The 18508-nt window shown below is 37.4% G+C and overlaps 1 protein-coding gene across 2 annotated transcripts in view; it reads left to right on the top strand.

The window, feature by feature from the left end:
• The window catches only part of Prkg1 (protein kinase cGMP-dependent 1), a 1233235-nt gene that overhangs the window by 164204 nt on the left and 1050523 nt on the right, over positions 1 to 18508 (top strand). For both annotated transcript variants that reach the window (XM_063271952.1, NM_001105731.4), the window contains exon 2: positions 1197 to 1363. In XM_063271952.1, coding sequence (XP_063128022.1) covers positions 1197 to 1363 — 167 coding nt within the window. The remainder of the gene's footprint in view (positions 1 to 1196; positions 1364 to 18508) is intronic.

The following is an 18508-nucleotide window of genomic DNA, read 5'->3' as shown; positions in this document are numbered from 1 at the left end:
TTTTATATATGTCTTTTTCAAATTTAAAGGGAAATTGTTGTGAATTACAGTGTGTGAGGATCGGGTCAGTTGGGCTTAGCCTAGATGTGAAGTCGGGGATGAGTGGATGTTAGGAAGGATGCTTCAGTCAGCCATCCCTCCTCCAGGTTGTTTCTCTGATTTCCACTTCATGAGTAGTGCAAACACAGGCCAGCTTGTGTTCGTGTTTAAAACAAATTCATCTTTCAATATAAAATTCCACATGTCCTGCGCCACCTGTACTAATGAGGCCTCTGCTTTCATTAGACTCAGTTCCCATAATGCACTCTGATTGTTTCCTTCTTGACAAGACATTTCTTAGCATCGCTTCCTCTTTGATTTTCCTACCCATAGTGAGTGCTTTGCAACTTGCTATTCTTCTGTGAGTAAAATTATCACACTTCTTGAAGTTCTGCAGAACTTTTCTGCTAACCATAGAATCCCTATTGCAAAACGTGTTCGTCTCTTTCCTACTGACGGTCTGTATTTAATTCCAGTTCTTACTCCTGTGGTGTTTTGAGTATCTTGTTCAACGTAGCTCTGTCTAGTTACTCTAAATGAAGATGCTCAAAGGAATACTGTTTTCGACAGAAGCAAGACACTAAGATGAAAATTTGTCACCTTCCTGCTAGTTATTTCAACCAGCTAATTAGGAATCCACTTCCTAAAAATCTCCAGCTAGAATATTTCTTGAGTGCCCATATCACAAGTGACATTAATACCAGAAATATATTGTACAGAAAAGAGCAAATCAAAAACATAAAGTCTAGTAAATGACGCATACAAAATTGTGATTTTTGTCTTATATATATATATAGAGAGAGAGAGAGTAAAAGTTATTTCTTTTATGAGTTTGTAAATTTAATTGTATTTATTCTTAGACCGAAGTATAATTTTTAATTTAGTATCAATCCATTGTTTTTTTCTCCCCACCATCTTTGTGGATCAAAACATCATAAAACAAATTGAAACGATATGCCTGATTTGGCATGTTGCCACTTACCAAATGGTAGTTTGCTTAATGGAAAATTTCTCTTTCTGCTGTCATGATGCTTTGTTATCAGACCTTTCAAGAAGACTCACTTGTTGTGTGCCAGCATACTGCACAGCTCCACTGAGCCTTGAGGACTATGCAAGCTGGTCAGATGTGTCAGTAACTCCCTTCTTTCATGCTCTAGGTCGAAGGATCTCATAAAGGAGGCTATCCTTGACAATGACTTCATGAAGAACTTGGAGCTGTCACAGATCCAGGAGATTGTGGATTGTATGTACCCCGTGGAATATGGGAAGGACAGCTGCATCATCAAGGAAGGCGATGTGGGGTCACTGGTGTATGTCATGGAAGGTATGGTTAGTAACTTGTTCTCTGCCACTCGTTGCCTTTCCATCTTGAGTTTCTCAAGGATCGCAATGTACTCTGTGGAACAATTCCTATCTTCCTTCTTTTATTGGGAAACGACTTGAACAAAGAGCTAAAATACTACTACGTACCATGGTTGTAATTTATGACATGCTGGTGTTTAGAATATTAATATAAGGATCCCATGTTTTCACACCTGGGGAATGACAATGGTGTGAAAGAAATACTACTTGCTACCTGCACGAGACTGCACACAATTACACTAGCTGGCATTCTGATGGCGCTTTAATGGTAATTCATGTCTTTCATATTAATTAGTACATTCAACTCTACCCTTAACATTTAGTAAATCACCAGGTTTCCTGTTGGGATTCTTCCAGATAAAGGTGATGTTTTCAGTCACTTGCATATGCATCACAGAGTCAATGTAAACCTCGTGGCATATTACCTTTTTAATTAATAAGAGGGGTCGTGTGTTTCACAAAACCCTTCAGGAACTGATGTAGAAATGTTTTGATGAACAACTTGACCATTAACTTCGTAAATATTGTTTATGCCTAGGTAGATTTTAATATTGATTGTTTTTAATTTGGAATTTATAAAACCAGCTTTTTACCTTTGGAGAAAGAACCTGGGGTGATTTCTGAACTAGCTGGGAAGAAAGCAAGTCCAGAAATGCATGTGCTATAAGCTGTTGAGTTCATTAGGCATGACCAGTGTTTCTGTTGAGTCATTCATGAATCCCATAGTCTCCTTCTAGTTTATGGGTCACCAAGAAAGGGTGTACTGGGACAAATCCTACTTTCTCTGGGTTTCAACTACTCAATTTGTAAACTCTGGAGACATGGTTGGGTGTCATAATACAAAAGGTTGAGAAGGCTTTTAGCGGGTAAAGGTTAGGAAAGCTTCCCATCAAGAAAAAACCTCAAGTGGTTCTTGTGGCCTGAAGTATCATCATTACCAATATTGATAATATCTGTTTTGCTTTTGTCTTTTTATGTGCTTATTAGGAAGTTAAATAAGATAACTTGTATAAGTGGTTCTCAACTTGTAAGTTGCAACCCATTTGGGAGTTGAGCAACCTTCTCATGGGAGTCACCTAAGACCAATGAAAATAGCACGTATTTACATTATAATTCTTAACAGTAGCAAGATGATAGTTAAGAAGTAGCAATGAAAATATTTTTATGGTTGGGGATCACCAAACACGAGGAACTGTATTAAAGAATGGCAGTTTGGAAGGTTAAGAACCTTCGATTTCTATGAACATTTGATGTAAAGAATAACACATTATAAAATCATAATGTCTTATCTATTTTATTCGGTGTTTGAAAATATAGTTATAATTATCTGTGCATTTGTGACTTGCCTTTAATTTTTCTTTGTAGTCTTCTGTAATATTCAGTTTTTACATCGTAATGTACTTCATCTTTTCCTTTATTATTTTCATATTTTGCTTCCACATTGTAAGTTTCTGCTAAGATAAGCTAAAATTTCTTCTGATAAAACCAAAACACAAATATAAATATTATGTACCTGGAAGAGAATTGTAAGGATAGGAATGAATTCACAGGGTAGGTATACTGTAAGACAGTGAGTAGGCATGGTAGAAAAATCTGAAAGACATAAATAGGCGGCAAATATTGACTATGAAACTAGAGGTATTCTCCTAGGAATGATTAAAATTAGGAATAACATTATATATGTCAGTGATCTCACATAATTTGATTTGTCATTATACTCATAGGGTAACTATGTATAATGCAGTCATTGTATGAAGCAAAATGAACTTTTGGCTTGGTTGTCTTCAAATTGGAACCATTGGTTTTCTACTGCAACAGTCAATATTCAAAACTCGCATCTTAAGTTTTACTCCATAATGAATATTTATTAAAAATAGATTAACATAAAACCTTACAAATATAAAAAGCACATTTGTCATCTCCTATCTTTCAAAGGGAAAGGGTAGATTACTTTTAGCTGTATGGCTTATTGAATGTCTAGACCATCCACTATAGCAAGTGTGGTTTTTAAACAGTTCCATGTATAGACTTTACCTAATTTTCAAAATAGTCATGCATAAAGGCTAAATGTATTATTTCATTTTATAAAAGGGGAGACTGAGAATCAATAAGGATGTGCTATTTTCCAAGTCAATCATGGTAGTTAGAATTTTTCTCCAGGCAATCTTGATTCATAACTTGAGGTCTTAATTATGGGAGTATGTAAGGGTTGTATAAAGAAATGGAACAAATTGTATACATTATATATGTGTATAATACATACATATAAGCAGTGAGAAAGAGGTTTGTCTTGAAATGGGATTGTGCACCTGTGGGGGCTGTCCAAGATGCTCAGGGCTGCAATTGCTGAAGGTCGTCTACTGCAGACTTCCCATTTCTGAGGTAGAGATCAATCAGCCTTTTGCCTATTGAAGTCATCAGATGACGGAAGGGCTTTCATTAACATTTTGTATGACAATAAACCTCACCCAGTTTATTCTTAAATATTACTCTCACCTCTAGCATGCCTTCAAAGAAGTATCTAAAATAACAATTAAGTATGTGTCTGGTATCCTTGGATACAATATATTTAGTCTATCTCATACTCACTCGGTATCTAATATAGAACCATATTTAATCTTAAAAGACAGTGAGCAACAAACTCATTCTAACATGAGGCGCTACACTGTACAACTGAAAATACATGAACTCTTTCCTCAGAAAATTATCAAAACCCCTGTGTGATGGTCCCTTATCTTGATGATACCATATAACTTAAATATTATGATGTAAAATTAACAATATTTAAATACTAGGCAAAGCTAATTCCTCATAGTTTAAGGAAATTAAAAACAATTATTTCCATATATATTCAGCACAAAATATGTAAAAAAAGTTTATCAGAGACGATATTGCTTCCATTAGTGAAGATAAATAAACGACTTTCACAACTGCCTCAGTAGCGATTGCCTTGGTATAATTTGGATAAATTGTATGTATCTTTTCATTGTTAGATTAACTAAGCAAAATATCATCCTAATTACCCATTACAACCTCTGCTTTAATTGTCCTTTTAAAATAAGACTTTAAATGATACGTTAATATTTATAGTCATGCTGTATTTATACTGTTGATTATCTTTAATAAATCCAATAAGTGACCATAATTCCATAAATGGGTAGCAGCCTTTCTACACCCAGGAATTGAAATCAGCTCAATACAACTTCTGCTTTTATCTTTATGGAAAAATAATTTAAAATAAAAAACTCTGTTTTAAAATTTTTACAAAGTTTCGCTGGGGAAATGTTTTATTGTGTAATTAGTTTTGTTGAGAACCAACACAGTCAATCTTCTCTCCTAGCTTGCCCAGCCACGTTCTTGGTTTAGAAAGATTCTTTTTGTGAACATTAATATTTACAAAGAGTATAGCACAGTACGATAAGTGAGTTGGCTCTGAAGGATCTTTCACAAACTTACTGTCAAAACTTCATGAAAACACTCACGGAGTCGACAGAGGAAACAAGCCCTGTTTTCAAGTTTCCCTGTAGTGTGAACTGATCCTCTCAGACACTTAAAATTACAACTTCATGAGAGTATCACTTTCAAATTTCATCAAGAATTGCTTAGGATTAGCTTCCTAAGGTTATAGGATAGGTTTAAAGAAAAAACAACTGCCGTGTCCAAGAATCCTTCGACATCTCAAATATATAAATTGTTTACCATATTTTATAGCTTATTTCCACTAAGAAATGGACATTGGCCTCTTTTATGACGTGCTGCTTCCTTTTTTCCCCCTTTAAAGTTTAATCTCTTTTTCTACACTCCAGATTTTATTCCCTTCCTGTCCACCCTTCGACTCTTCCACATCACATACCTCCCCCTGACCCCCTGTCACCATGAGGATGTCCCCACTTTGATACCCCTCACTCCAGCAGACCTCTAACTCCCTGGAGCCTCCAGTCCCTTGAGGGTTAGGTGTATCTTCTCTGACTGAACCCAGACCCGGGAGTCCTCTGCTGTATATGGGGGCCTCATCTCAGCTGATGTATGCTGCCTGGTTGGTGATCCAGTGTCTGAGAGACTTCGGGGGTCCAGGTTAATTGAGACTGCTGGTTCTCTTGCAAGGGTGGCCCTTCTCTTCAACTTCTTCCAACTTTTCCCTAATTCAACCATATTATGGTCTTCTTTTTATTAGAAAGGTAAACCTCAGTTTACCCTCATTTAAAATAAATTTCTGATTTAGCAATTGAATCCAAAAAAAACCTAGTATTCCGGATTCTCACCTGACATTCAGGTACCAGAGGTTGCTGATTGTAATATGCTGAAGTGTTTGGTTGGCTTAGAGAAGATGGCCGTGCACAACTGTGTGGAAGCAGACCTCATGCTCTGTTGAATCCCAAGTCTGACAGAGTATTCTGAGAACTGCCTATTTAAGTTAACTCTTTCAGTGGAATCATCATTGCTATTTTTTATAAGATATTTACCAATGATTAATTTACTAATAACTCATTCAAGTACTTTCTTGCTACACAATGTTTAGTCATTTGCTAATTATTAACATTTTGTCTTTATTATTAATTATTCCATGAGATCATCTAACTATGCATTAGTACATAGAGAAGTATATAGTATTTAGAGAAGTTAGATCCTTTGATAATATTATTCCACACATCTATTAAAACATGAAGCCAACTCTTTCCATACCCATGTCTTCAGCAATGCTAACTTTCCAAAGACAGATTAGAAGTACAGCATGAACATATTTACTATGAATGTCCCAATTCATAAACTTACAAAAGATGCACACTCTCAAAGTGCAGGAGGAGAAATGATACTGCAGGAAGGGAAAGGCTGCCAAGGCTGAGTAGGAACAGCCCGTGATGAAAGCCATCCGGGACTTTTCTCTTCAGATCTTCCGCCACTGGGCTCCGTGCCGTGCCCCACACACTTAACTGTGTGCCACCCTCCTTTCAGACAACCCGCAATTCATTTCTTCCCTCCTTAGTTCATCTTCTCTCATCGAAGGAATCTGCGATCTGTCTTAACTCTTAGCTCCTCCCCACTGTGTACTTTCGGCTGAGGATTAAACTCCTGGAATGTTGGAAATGCCATTTCTTCCTGCCTAAAGTCAATAACATTGATTTTATTTTCTCACATTTAAATTTAAAAAAAGTCTCAAGCGCTGCCCATTAGCTCAGGAGAGAGAAGACTTGGCATGGACCATTGCACACTGTCTTTAAGGAGTACCTGGTTATCTGCAGCAGCTCTCAAAACAGAGACATCTTAGCAACTTGGTTTGATGGAATTTTGGGCAAAAACTCGGTTTGCTTCATTGTTGGTAATTCATGGATACAGGTCTGCACACGTTGCATACACTCAGAACCATTATTTTGCTATACATCCTGTATTGTAAACTTACATATTTCCCACTGTACCTGTTAGTTCCCTTCAAAAATTCTTATTTTCTGCATGAAATTAAATAACGTTTTGAATGCTGGCGTTCAACAAGGGATTTTTTTTATATAAAAGTAGATATTAGTGATAAGGCTCTGTGTTAGCATTCAAAATGCTGCCTGAGCATATGAGGGGCTTGAATACATTTTTATATGAAACAGTTTTCAGTAAATGCAACAGGAGAAGCAGGCCATTTTATTCACTAACATTGGGTGTGGCCTTTGACTTCAGGAGACTTCACGTTCACCCAGAAGCTGCGTCAGATTATTTTTGTATTTCCAAAACACTCGCATTATTTATGCAAAAGACTATGTTTATGAAGTAGCTACCCAAAAGCAAAACAAAACATGTATTTGTGAAAGCCCATAAACAAGGAGAATCTTAAGTACCAAGTGTGCCTTTTGAAAAATAATATTTCAGATATGATAGCGGAGTCAGAGTCAGGGAGCTGAGTTATTTATGTGGCTCATGGAATAAGTATCATGCTCTCTGGGGTACAACGTGCAAAAGAGCTTTTAATATGCTGGAGAAAATTCAGGAATTATGCATTTATAAAAACTGCCAATATTTCATCTCTATATGGGAAGTTTAGGGAGAAAATGTAACTTCTTAAATGCTTGAACTCCTCTCATATGGAAATAGAATTGCTTTGCATAAGTGTAGATAACCAGAGGGGGAAAACGCAGGCTACAAAGACGTTTAAATTGAATCTGGAGAATCAATAATCTACTAATTAAAATGTCCCCAAAGTGAAAGCAACAGCTTTATGTGGTGGCCAGAACCCATCTCTGAAGGCATTTTAGGGGTACTTACGTAGTGCCCTCTAGGAGAAACTGTGTGGGTGGAAGGTGGACTTCTGTGCCTAAATCATCTCTCATCTATTATCTTCCCCAACTTGAGAATTCCGAGCCCGTATATTTGTGAATGAGCGTTATCCAAGTTACCTTGTAAGATTCCACAGGTCATGAGAGCTCCTCTTTACCACACCAACCATGCAAAGCTCATGTGTAGCGTTGAATAGCCTAGACTTCCCATGACTATAATAATTCTGAGCTGTTCTTTGGACATTTGATGGGTTTATACAGTATTTTGTTTCATCATAATGCTACATTTCATATGTTTTTAAGCTTCCGACAATAATGACGTTGTTTCTATTGTTTGCCCTCCCAGAAAGCACTTCATCTTTGTGAAATGATGCCAAATGTCTTTCTAACGTATTTTTATTAACCTGGTCATATCTGATTGTGGTTCGTGTACATCCCACTTTTCTTCTTTTATTCGTGGTGACTTTTATGGGCTAACAGTGATCTAACCCACTGGATGGATGCACAGTGCTGTCCTGCGATTTCACCTTCTTTCCCTTTAACCTCTAATGAGGTAAAGCTTCTTTTCTTACCCCTTGGAGCTTTGCTGTCCCTCTGAAGAGTCTTTGTTAGTCTGCTCAGCTTTATGTTGGGAGTTGATTTGACATTCGGAGCTTACCTTTGGCAATTATCTGCATCGTAAATATTTTCTCTTAGGTAGAGCTTGTATTGTTTATGTCTTATTGACACCTGAGGGATAGCAGTTATTAATTTGAATGCAGTGAAGTGTATCTCCTGATTTTTGTATGTTTTTGGTTTTGTGTCTCCTTAACAAATCCTGGAAAGTATTATTTCTCCTGCATATGTGAATGCCTGCAGAGGTAAAGGCTAACATTTGAGTTAGGCATGTGAGGAGTTAATTATTTCTATCTGTGTGTGATCCCAAAATCATTTTCCTTCTCGAAATATGAAGCTGGAAAATATTTTTTTTATTTCATTTCTATCTTCTCTTGTTTTCCAGAATGTTCTAGAATGTGAATCACCCTCAGAGGTAGATGGTAGATGTGTTTTTGAATGTTCCACAGTGGTTTCTTTCTTCGTCCTTTTCTTTCTTTTATTTTTTTCCTGTGAGAGTTGTTATGTATTTGGAAACCATGACAGGTCGTTTAGTGACAGACGTGATGATAAAACTGAGTAATGTATTTTTTGCCCACAATATACTAAGGATATATCTGTATCATTAAAAGGGGACACATTTTGTTGTATAATTCAAGCAGGACTAACCCAATGTTTTGACCACAGGCACTGTTATTGAAAAGTGGCACATGTACAACAAAGGTATTTTTCCTGTTGTGGATTTGTGTTGTAGACACTGGGAGTCTCCCTCTGTTCCTCAGGCTGATCTCAAGCTTGAGAACCTCCTGCCCTGGGCTCTCAAATGCTGGGATTATTGCCATGCCCTGTCGTGACTGACTTTGACTGGCAGGTTTAGCTAATCAATCCCTGCCTGAATTCATAAAACGAAGCCATAGTAGTCGAGCTAAATTTACTACCTTACAAAAGGTGGCATTAGCACTTTTCTAGGTTTTAAAGATTTCGGAAATTGTGAATAATCGAAATTTGCCGTGCATGGAGTTTTGAGATGGTAGCCAGGAAGGTAACTGATTTCAGAAAGGAGCCAGGGTGATTTCAGTGGTGCAATTCCTGAGTCACACTTTTTATGAGCAAGTCTCCTTTTTTCCCCCATTTTACTGTCACTCTACATAATTATGGATCTTGGATTTCATTTCTATCCTCATTCACTTTGTTCAAATGACAATCTCTCCACGGTCTTCATTTTGAAGGGATGACAACTTTGGAAGTTCAAATGTGTATTATTTGGGTGAAAATTAAGAATAAGTAGGGCTGCACAGTTGAAAGAGCGAGAAGAAAATATGATCACTTCCTGGGCCAGAGTGTAATGGCACACTGATTTCTCAATAATGAGGTCAAGCTCACCCCACCCATCATCACATCAAACCGTTTGGTGGTGTGCATCCTAAACATTTAACAAGACCCCGCAACTGCGAATTCAGTTTTAAAGACACACCCATGTACTTCCTTGGAGGCTGTAACAAGATTCCCAATGACTTTTGTGGCATCCAGTGAGACTAATGCTTTTCTTATCCATCCATCTGATGAGACATCCCTGAATAGTGTGTAATGGTTTTGCCATACTCTTCAAGAGAGGGCAGAGAAGCTTCAGACTGTGGCTACCATGGCAACAGCCCACCCCGATGTACAGACCATTGGATTAAGACCCAGTTGTTCTTGGAATTCTACAATGGCCTCCCACTTCATAAACGCAGCTTATAACGGCAAATGCTTTTTCTGAATTGAACAATATGGCCTGGAAAGTTGCATCTGATGTTCATGCTAAGGTTATACTGCAAACTCCTTTCCAATAAATTATTTTTGTCCTAAATCTCTGTAAGTATCACACAGAGATTTAGAATTCTAATAGACATGACTTAGAAGGGCATTAAACTAAATTCCCGGGAATTTATATTTCATGCATATTTAATATATTGTGGAATTATTACAGGCTGCATTTACATTAGTGATTTTATTTAGTTCAATTCTGGGGCCTAATCTGATTAACTTTGCTAAGGTGAATTGCTCTAACATATAAGACACTCTGGGATCTTCCTTCTATCATTATTGATGATAAAGCTTTCAACGGAAGTAAAAATTAGTTCTCAAAGGAGAAATGATCAATCTGTAGGTTTTCAACAGTCATTTTGTTTGTTTTTCTTGAAAGAAAATTAAGATGGCTTTGAGTTCCCGAGTTTATTCCTGTGAGTTTTAATCATTTATTTTATCAATCAGAGTTTAAATAATCAAAAGTTGGAAAACTCTTTTAGAATATTCTTTTTATTGATTTTGAGGTCACAAATGTACATAGTGAAGATTAATGAGCCCCAAAGATTAGATGACCCCTTTTCGTGGCATGTTTCAGTGTGCCTTTGAGTGGGTGGTGTAGAATGTTTGAATTTTTATATTCTCAACAACTGGCAATACCTAAAAATTACTTAGTGGATTGTTTTGCAAGACAGCTTCTTTATTGAAATGAACTTACATATTTATTTAACTATTCATTCTGTGTTCGAGAAGTGTAGCATTTAAGTCATTTACTATTACTGTGTTTTAGCAGACTGAGATAGAGAACTGAATATTATATATATTTTGATGATGGATGAATGGGAAAAAGACAAAAAACATCGATGGACAAAAGCAAAAGGCTTTCAGGTAGTGATAAATGTTAGGAATAATTGGAATTATGTAGGGTGGCGACGGAGCCTTGGTGAGTCTGGCAGTCTGTGATATGACGATGCTTCCTTCAGAGAGGAAAACCGGAGATGAGAATCAAATGGCCAGAAAGAGCCAGGTCAACAAAAGTGTGGATAGAACGCTCCAGACGAAGGAAACCCCAGGAAGAATGTTAGGCACGTGAGACAGCGCGAATTGAAGTTGCATTGGTGGTAGAGGTGAGGACACTTGTTGCAATTTGCTTCTGCATCCTCAGAGATGTAGACAGAGCTGGGTATTTAAGAATTGAGATAGACTTGGCTCACACATTCACAGGCCATGATGAATGAATTATGGAGTCGAGGAGAGGTCCAGTGATGCCAGCTGGGAGGTGACAACATTAATTAAAGCAAAGCGCAATGGTAGCTTAGATGACAGTCGTGGGTGGGAGTCCACCAAAGTTGTGGCATGATTTGGCAACATATCAATTAGGTGTGCCTGTGATAAAAAGAGAAATTAGGAATGATTTCCTTGTTTAATGCAAATATCGGAGCAAATGATGGTGGTATTTTCTGATACGGGAATAAATGAGATGATTTCATGTTTAAGAGAGTGAACCAGGAGAGTTGCCCTGGTGAGAGGAGGGTTAAGGTGCCCCTAGGTACCCTCTTGAAGCTGCTGAAAGGGGCAGTGAGTGTCCATGTCCTCAGTAAAGAGGTAAGAAGGGCATCGGAGTGTTCTGCTGACTAAACCAGGCAAAAAGGAAAGGCTGGTGAATATGGTTCACTCATAATTAAAGTACTTGTTTTATGGGAAGCAGATTCAATAGGTGAGGTTGCATATTTGAATAAATTTCTTAATTATATATGTTCCTAATTAAAAAAGATTATCCGTGGAAAATCCATGCACTGAACTGAAGACTCCGATTTTATGAAAACAGATACGCTTAGTGCAGACTCTCTTGCAGTGTGGGTTGGAATACTTCTAAGTGTTCGTTGAGATCAGGACACATAACACCAGCATGCTATTTTTTTTTCTTTTCTGTTTCATTCTCTTGTGAGACTATGTAACTAAAGGTTTTCCCACCCCCCAAAATAACAATTCTAAGACTTCCTATGTATGAATAAATGTGTAGGCCATAAGCTTGGGCCTGTTCCCTGACTAGCTCATAAGTCAATTATCCTGTTTAAAGGTCATGCCACATGGTTGGTTACCTGGTCCTCAGTTTCATGCTACCATCTTCCTGTGTGTCGGGATGAATCTTTCCATGCCTAACTTAAACCCTGAATTCTCTCACTGATGGATGCCCCACCTTCTAGTCCTGCTTCAGCTCATTGACCAATCAGCATTTTATTGACAGGTGAATGCTTTTTAAACAGTGCACAAGAGATTATCTCGATAGTGTACAGTGGTCTCTTCCCTTCAATCCTTTCCATATCCTTCCCCAACTCCTAAATTGATAGTCTCCTTTTCTTTGATTGTTATTACATCTACATACATGTGTATACACACACATATAGTTATGTACAAATAAATAAATATAAATCATTTTGTCTTTTTTGCTGTTTGTATATATATGGTCCCAGGGTTGACCACTTTTTACTGCGTAGCCAATAAGAAGTCTCATCCCTGAAAGAGACTAATTTTCCCTCTTCTACCCATCATCAATTGCTCTAGATGTTTTTGTCTACAGGTGGGACCCCTCAAAATTATCCATATTTTGAGTAAACATGTTTGTTGAAATTTCTCTTGTTTCAATCTTGGTTTTGCAGCTATTTCTAAGTGGGACAGCTTCATACACTTTCTTATATTCCGACTCTAACCCTGCCTCCTTTTCTATGTTCCCCAAGACAGAGATGCAGAAGCTCTGATATAGATGCATCCACTGGTTCTGGGCTTCCCAGGATCGGTTGATCTCTATACTGTGACCTGCTGTGGCTTTCTGTGATAGTCTCCATTTGCTTTATAGTGAAACCTCTTTGATGAGGGGTGGCAGCTGCATTTATGTGTGGGGATAAATGTGTGACGTAGAGTCTATATAGGAATTGTGCTGGTCTAGCAAGGTGGCAGTTGTAGACTCTTTTTTCTTTTTCTTTTTTTCTTTCTTTCAGAGCTGGGGACTGAACCCAGAGCCTTGCGCTTGCTAGGCAAGCGCTCTACCACTGAGCTAAATCCCCAACCCCCTGTAGACTCTTTTCTAAGCGTAACTTCACTGGCTCTGGGAAGCTCTCTAATTTTGTAGTACTGGGCATGATTTCTTTCCTGTTGAGTTTACCTTAAATTCTGATAGGATAAACATCATTAAGACAAATCACATAAGTGAAAACTTTGGGGAATTTTCAATAGTTTTAGTATTGTAAAGCCGTCCAGAGGCTAACAGTTACAGGAAGCACTGCTTAAGCCATGTAACCCAAAGGCTTACAAGAGCAGCTGATGTTTGCTTCACAGAGCAGATTGACATTGGCTCTAGGTTCAGAACATCAGATATTGAGGCCCTCCCCTAAACTATGGATCAGTAGGACTGTCTTTCAAACAAACATGTGCTAAGCAAAGGCTTGATGATTAGAAGTTGAAAACTTTTTTTTTTAACTTTTGCAATTGTGGAATTTAAATTAAGGGCAAAAAGCTTGGGCAGATATGAGTGGGCCAGTAACCCCCATTGAAGTGGTTATTATTGTGCTAATTACATTTCATTTCACAGCTTGAAAGAATCCTTGATGTATCTTGCTTCACACTTTCTAATGTTCAAGAATTGGGAATTGAATTGGGTTCCCCCGTAATTATCCTGAATTAGTGTAGCAGGTTTCGGAAATGTTTGTTAATTGGACATTTAGTTCAGAGGGAATAAAAGAATCCACTATTTTTTTTTAAAAATCTCCTCAGCATTGTGCTTGAAGGAAGTGGCATTATACTTTACCTATTACTCAAAGTCTCATTAGAGCTGACATTTTTGTCTTTTGATTACTCAGTACAGTAACCCTTCCAATAGCATGAAAGGTCTCAGATTAAATAAGAAAGTGCATTATTCCACACGTGGGCCCCTGCAGTTTGTAGAGTTCGTAGTCTTCATCCAGATGTTATCGTCATCTGTCAAGTATCAGTTGGATGGAGGCCTTTCTTAAAACTCTCGTTGCTAAGTGAAGACTTGGAATCTCAGCTCCTCTCTCTCCTGCTACGTTTTGCAAAGAGCCTTTTCATCTGTTAGCACATCTCCCTGTTTTTTTTATATTTAACCCCCACAGTACTTAAGCACTTTTCATGAAATAAGCTGGAAAAAAATGTGACTCCTTCCATGTTTTGTTCTTGAAAGACAGCATTTTCCCTTTGTCCTCAGCTTTATAAGTCACAGTGAGGGATAAAAGACCTATGTGTATATAATATATTGTGTATACATCATAGTTCAGTGCTGTCTGCTACAGCACATTTTGCTCTCATGCTCAGAATATAGACTTTTCTTGACACAGCGAAACTGCTGAACTAGGTCTCTGTCTCTTTGTGCTTTATGTTACAAGCTCCAGTCATTTGGTTTCAGATGTCAGGTGGAGAAATGACCAAAGAACTAAAAGCCATAAATCCTGGGGGTTTAATCCAGATCTACCCATTAAGCAGCTGTGTGCCCAGATAGACATGATGGAAATAATCCTCTTTGTGATTTGTCTATTTTGTTTCTCAACTTTGTAGATGACATCATCCTTTCTCTGTAAAAATCTGCTCAGAGTGCAAACCAGGGGCAATTCAATCACAAAGCTCTGTCCTGTCTGTCTGTCTTCTGCTCTTAACGGTCCCTGTCTGACCCAGCTTTAATTCATGCCTTCATCCCTTCTTGCCTGAATTTCCTAACATTTCATCTCAGCCATTCTGAACTTAAGCTTATATTTTTTTTCTTCGCATTCTCTACGTAATCATATAATCATGAGCTTGATATCTTTCAAATGTGTTAGTTTTATTACGTCCCATGAGTCACGTGTCCAGTGCCCTTCTGTGGTTAACAATGCAAACCCCTTGGGATAGAAGACCCTACGGTGAAATGAAGTCAGCTGAGTTTACAGCTTGGCAGACACGGACCTGAATTCAGATCCAAGTAGGAAGCTATATAAGCTTCGGGGAAAGTTCTGGATACATTTTTCCATCTCCTCTCTTGTCAGTGTCAAGTCTTGTGCCTGACATGTGGGAGGGAACACTTGCCCTGCTTCCACTCAATTCTGCGTGGCCTGCTCTGTGAGTTTGGCTAATCTTTCTGTGTTCATTATATCCGTGATAGCATGTATTTCCTCTGCTCCAATTACGTGCTCTCAAATGCTGCTATCCTTTGGGGTCAGCTAATGTATCTGTCCTAAAGAGAGTCCCAGTAGAGCAGTATTATTTTATTTGAGGGGCCTACCATCCACTGTGCCCTCCTTATAGCACCTTAACCTGGTTGGGTTTTACACATTTTATTCCTACAACTTATTGATTCAGTAACTGGTAATTTTGCATATGCTCTGTGCTAGGCCCTGTTCTAAGGATTACAGTTACAGCCCAGAAAGCAACACACAACTGTGATACTATGTTTCTTATGTTGCAACAGAGGCAATGCATTAACAGGGAAGTGTGTGTGTGTGTGTGTGTGTGTGTGTGTGATGTTATGAATATCAAGCGTGGAGGTGGTACCTAGAACAGTAGGCAGAAGAGAGGCTAGATGTGCTGCATGGGATAGTCAAGATGGATGAGTTTGTAGGTTGAGCATTGAACAGAGACATACTTGAGTTTATGATGGGGCTAGAAGGATCATAGACAGAGGGAATAAAGGTGTGCTATGCTCAAGACCAGGTTTTGATTGACATATTCAAATAACAGTATGGGTAGCAGAGTGGCCGGAAGAAGTTGGTGATTATGGGGATGAAGTGGGGAAGCATAAGAAATCATCGAGGTAGCACAGCTCAGATGGAATCATAGGCCATGCTGATGTTTTTCAAGTGGTTTGTAGTTCTCTACGTTATGACTAATAAGAAACCTGTATCATGTACGGGAAGTGATATTTTTAATGGCAGGAAGGAAGCTGTGCTATTAATGAGAAAATTTTAAAATAGCTATGATCTTGGTTTCGAATTAAGGAGTAAAAGAATAAAGATATATAAAAAATGTCAAATTCTGAGTCTACTTTGAAAGTTCAGCCAGTAGTTTTTGCGAGTTCGTTGGACTGATTGATTGATAGCAGCTCACGAGAGGAAGTAAAGAGTGAAGGACTCCAGATTTTGGCTTAAATAATTGGAATAATGAAATCAGGTTTTATAGAGAAATTTAGATGATTAATGAGAAGTAACACTACCAGACAGTATCTGGTACACAGTTGTCTTCTTATTCATCGTTTCGGGGCGAGAATAGATTGTAATACCAAAGAGACACTGAAATGAGTTCTTTCTACTCAAGTAGAAACTTATTTCTGTTTCATGTGGTATCCTGGAAGTAAGTGGAGGAGGCTCGTTGAACAGCTAAAGCTCATGTCGTGATTTGGGTGCCCAGGTCCCCAGACACTGCTGTTTCTTTGGTTGAAGGCAGATCACCAGCTCTTTGATGCTGTATTCCAAAGGGAATGGAATATAAGAAAAGACAGAGCAGGCAGCCTTGTGCTCAAAGTCATACACTTTATCTGTTCTCATCTCCTTCCCCAATATTTAATAACAGGAAGACCAGGAAAAAATAATCTCTACAAAGGAACCACCTGTGTCGTGACATTATAAAATCCCCTCTCTAACATGAAAGACAGGTTGAATCCTATGATACTTTATACCACCCTTGTGTATCTCTTCTAAGCAATTTAGGATTAGAACGATGTTTTATACAGCCTTAGAAACTGCCACCACGTCTGTGTACAAGTGTGTGCACACTACGTGCAAGTCCCTTCAAAATACATTATTTTCTGCTAGATATGACTTTTTACCTTTGACTTAATTTGAAACCCCTCTTGTATGTCAAATGATTTTTTAATATACCTTTATCAGCAACACTGGACAGATCCAGCTTTTCAATAAACTATAGGTTCATCAAACATCAGTGCCTTATGTTCATTCTTGCTTCCGAATGGACAAGTCATAATGACTTATCATTTATGCTTCTCCAGAGTATTTATGTCACCCACTTGCTTCCACATAACAATTTCAGAAGCCACAATCAGTGACGAAGGAGTGAGTCACTGCTGTACAATAAAGTTGCATCACCGATTCCAAACTGCCGAATTTTGCACATGCTGCTGCTATCTTGATATTATTTAACTTAGGGTTCAAGGACATATTTTTGAGAGGTTAACAAACAATTCTTCATTTTAAAATTATATTTTAAAATATAATGTAGGCATTAACTATATTATGTAAAGTTAGAATTTAATAAGAAAATTGATATAATTAGTATAATATTGAGTGCTCAGGAAACTGATTAATGAAATGTAGAAGATATATTTCACCTGGAGAGCTTGGGTTTATTTTTATAATATTTTCATGTATTCATATAATATGAAATAAGAGTGTCCTATTGTTTTATAATATACTTTTGAAAATTGGTCTCATTTTCTTCCCAAGATCAACCAGTCTATCTATTATCTATGCAAATAAACAATTTTATGTCATTGCAATCTTGGGAAACCACACATCATTTTCTGAACATGCTCAATGGTAGGCCTAGGCTTTGAGTATTTGTTTACAAGTATTCATTCTGTGGTCCATGTATCAAATATATGTACTTCGTGTATTAACGAAATTTTCTTCAAAGGACTAAATAAAAATGTAGATGTTTGAGAGTGGTTTTAGTCTGTCATAATCTATATGAGCAAAATTACAACAACAAAATACAAAAATCCTTGTCAAAATTTCTTAGTGCTTCACTCTGATACAACGAATACTATTTTGACAATTACTAAGAATTCTGATGGAATACTTTATGTAGTCTATTATACCACAACGTCACAGTTTTAAGGGCTCTATTCACAAATTTGTACATGTGTAAAAATGTGTCACATATGTAGGCAGATTCAGTTTATGTCAGATTTTCAATTTTATTGTCTTACAATTATAGCTGATAATAAGTTATACAGCTTCTAAAGAACTTCCAGTTGAGAGTTATTAAGTATCCAGTTAATTCTGAAAATTACCTACCCGTTTTCCCTCAAGATGAAACTTTCATTCATTTAATTTAAAAAATATCCTACATTTAGACTTCTAAGCATCCCAAAGCCTCTGTTGAGACTTCATAAGCCTATGCTTGGAAATGTGTTTGTTTGATCTAGCATATTATCATTTGAACTGTGAAATTTTTCAATTAAGATTCTTATAGTTGGTGTGTGTGTGTGTGTGTGTGTGTGTGTGTGTGTGTGTGTGTATTCTCAACTCTTTAAAGATGTTGTCAGAGAAATCTATGCAAAATTTCAGCATTGTAGAAACATTGCCCTATATACTCAAGGGTTAATTCAACTAAAAATTGCCCCAAGAAAACTAGAAAAAAATTAGTAAGAATGTTTAGTTTTCCCTATCTTATAATGCTTGCCTATAACTAAATTGAAACTTAATTTGACAAACTTTTCTCATGCATGAGAAATGCATTTCTTTGTCACA

The sequence above is a fragment of the Rattus norvegicus genome, chromosome 1, assembly GCF_036323735.1.
Source record: "Rattus norvegicus strain BN/NHsdMcwi chromosome 1, GRCr8, whole genome shotgun sequence".
In the NCBI taxonomy this organism is placed as follows: domain Eukaryota; kingdom Metazoa; phylum Chordata; class Mammalia; order Rodentia; family Muridae; genus Rattus; species Rattus norvegicus.
The sequence above is the reverse complement of the archived record's forward strand: the minus strand, read 5'-3'. Positions and strand labels throughout refer to the sequence as shown.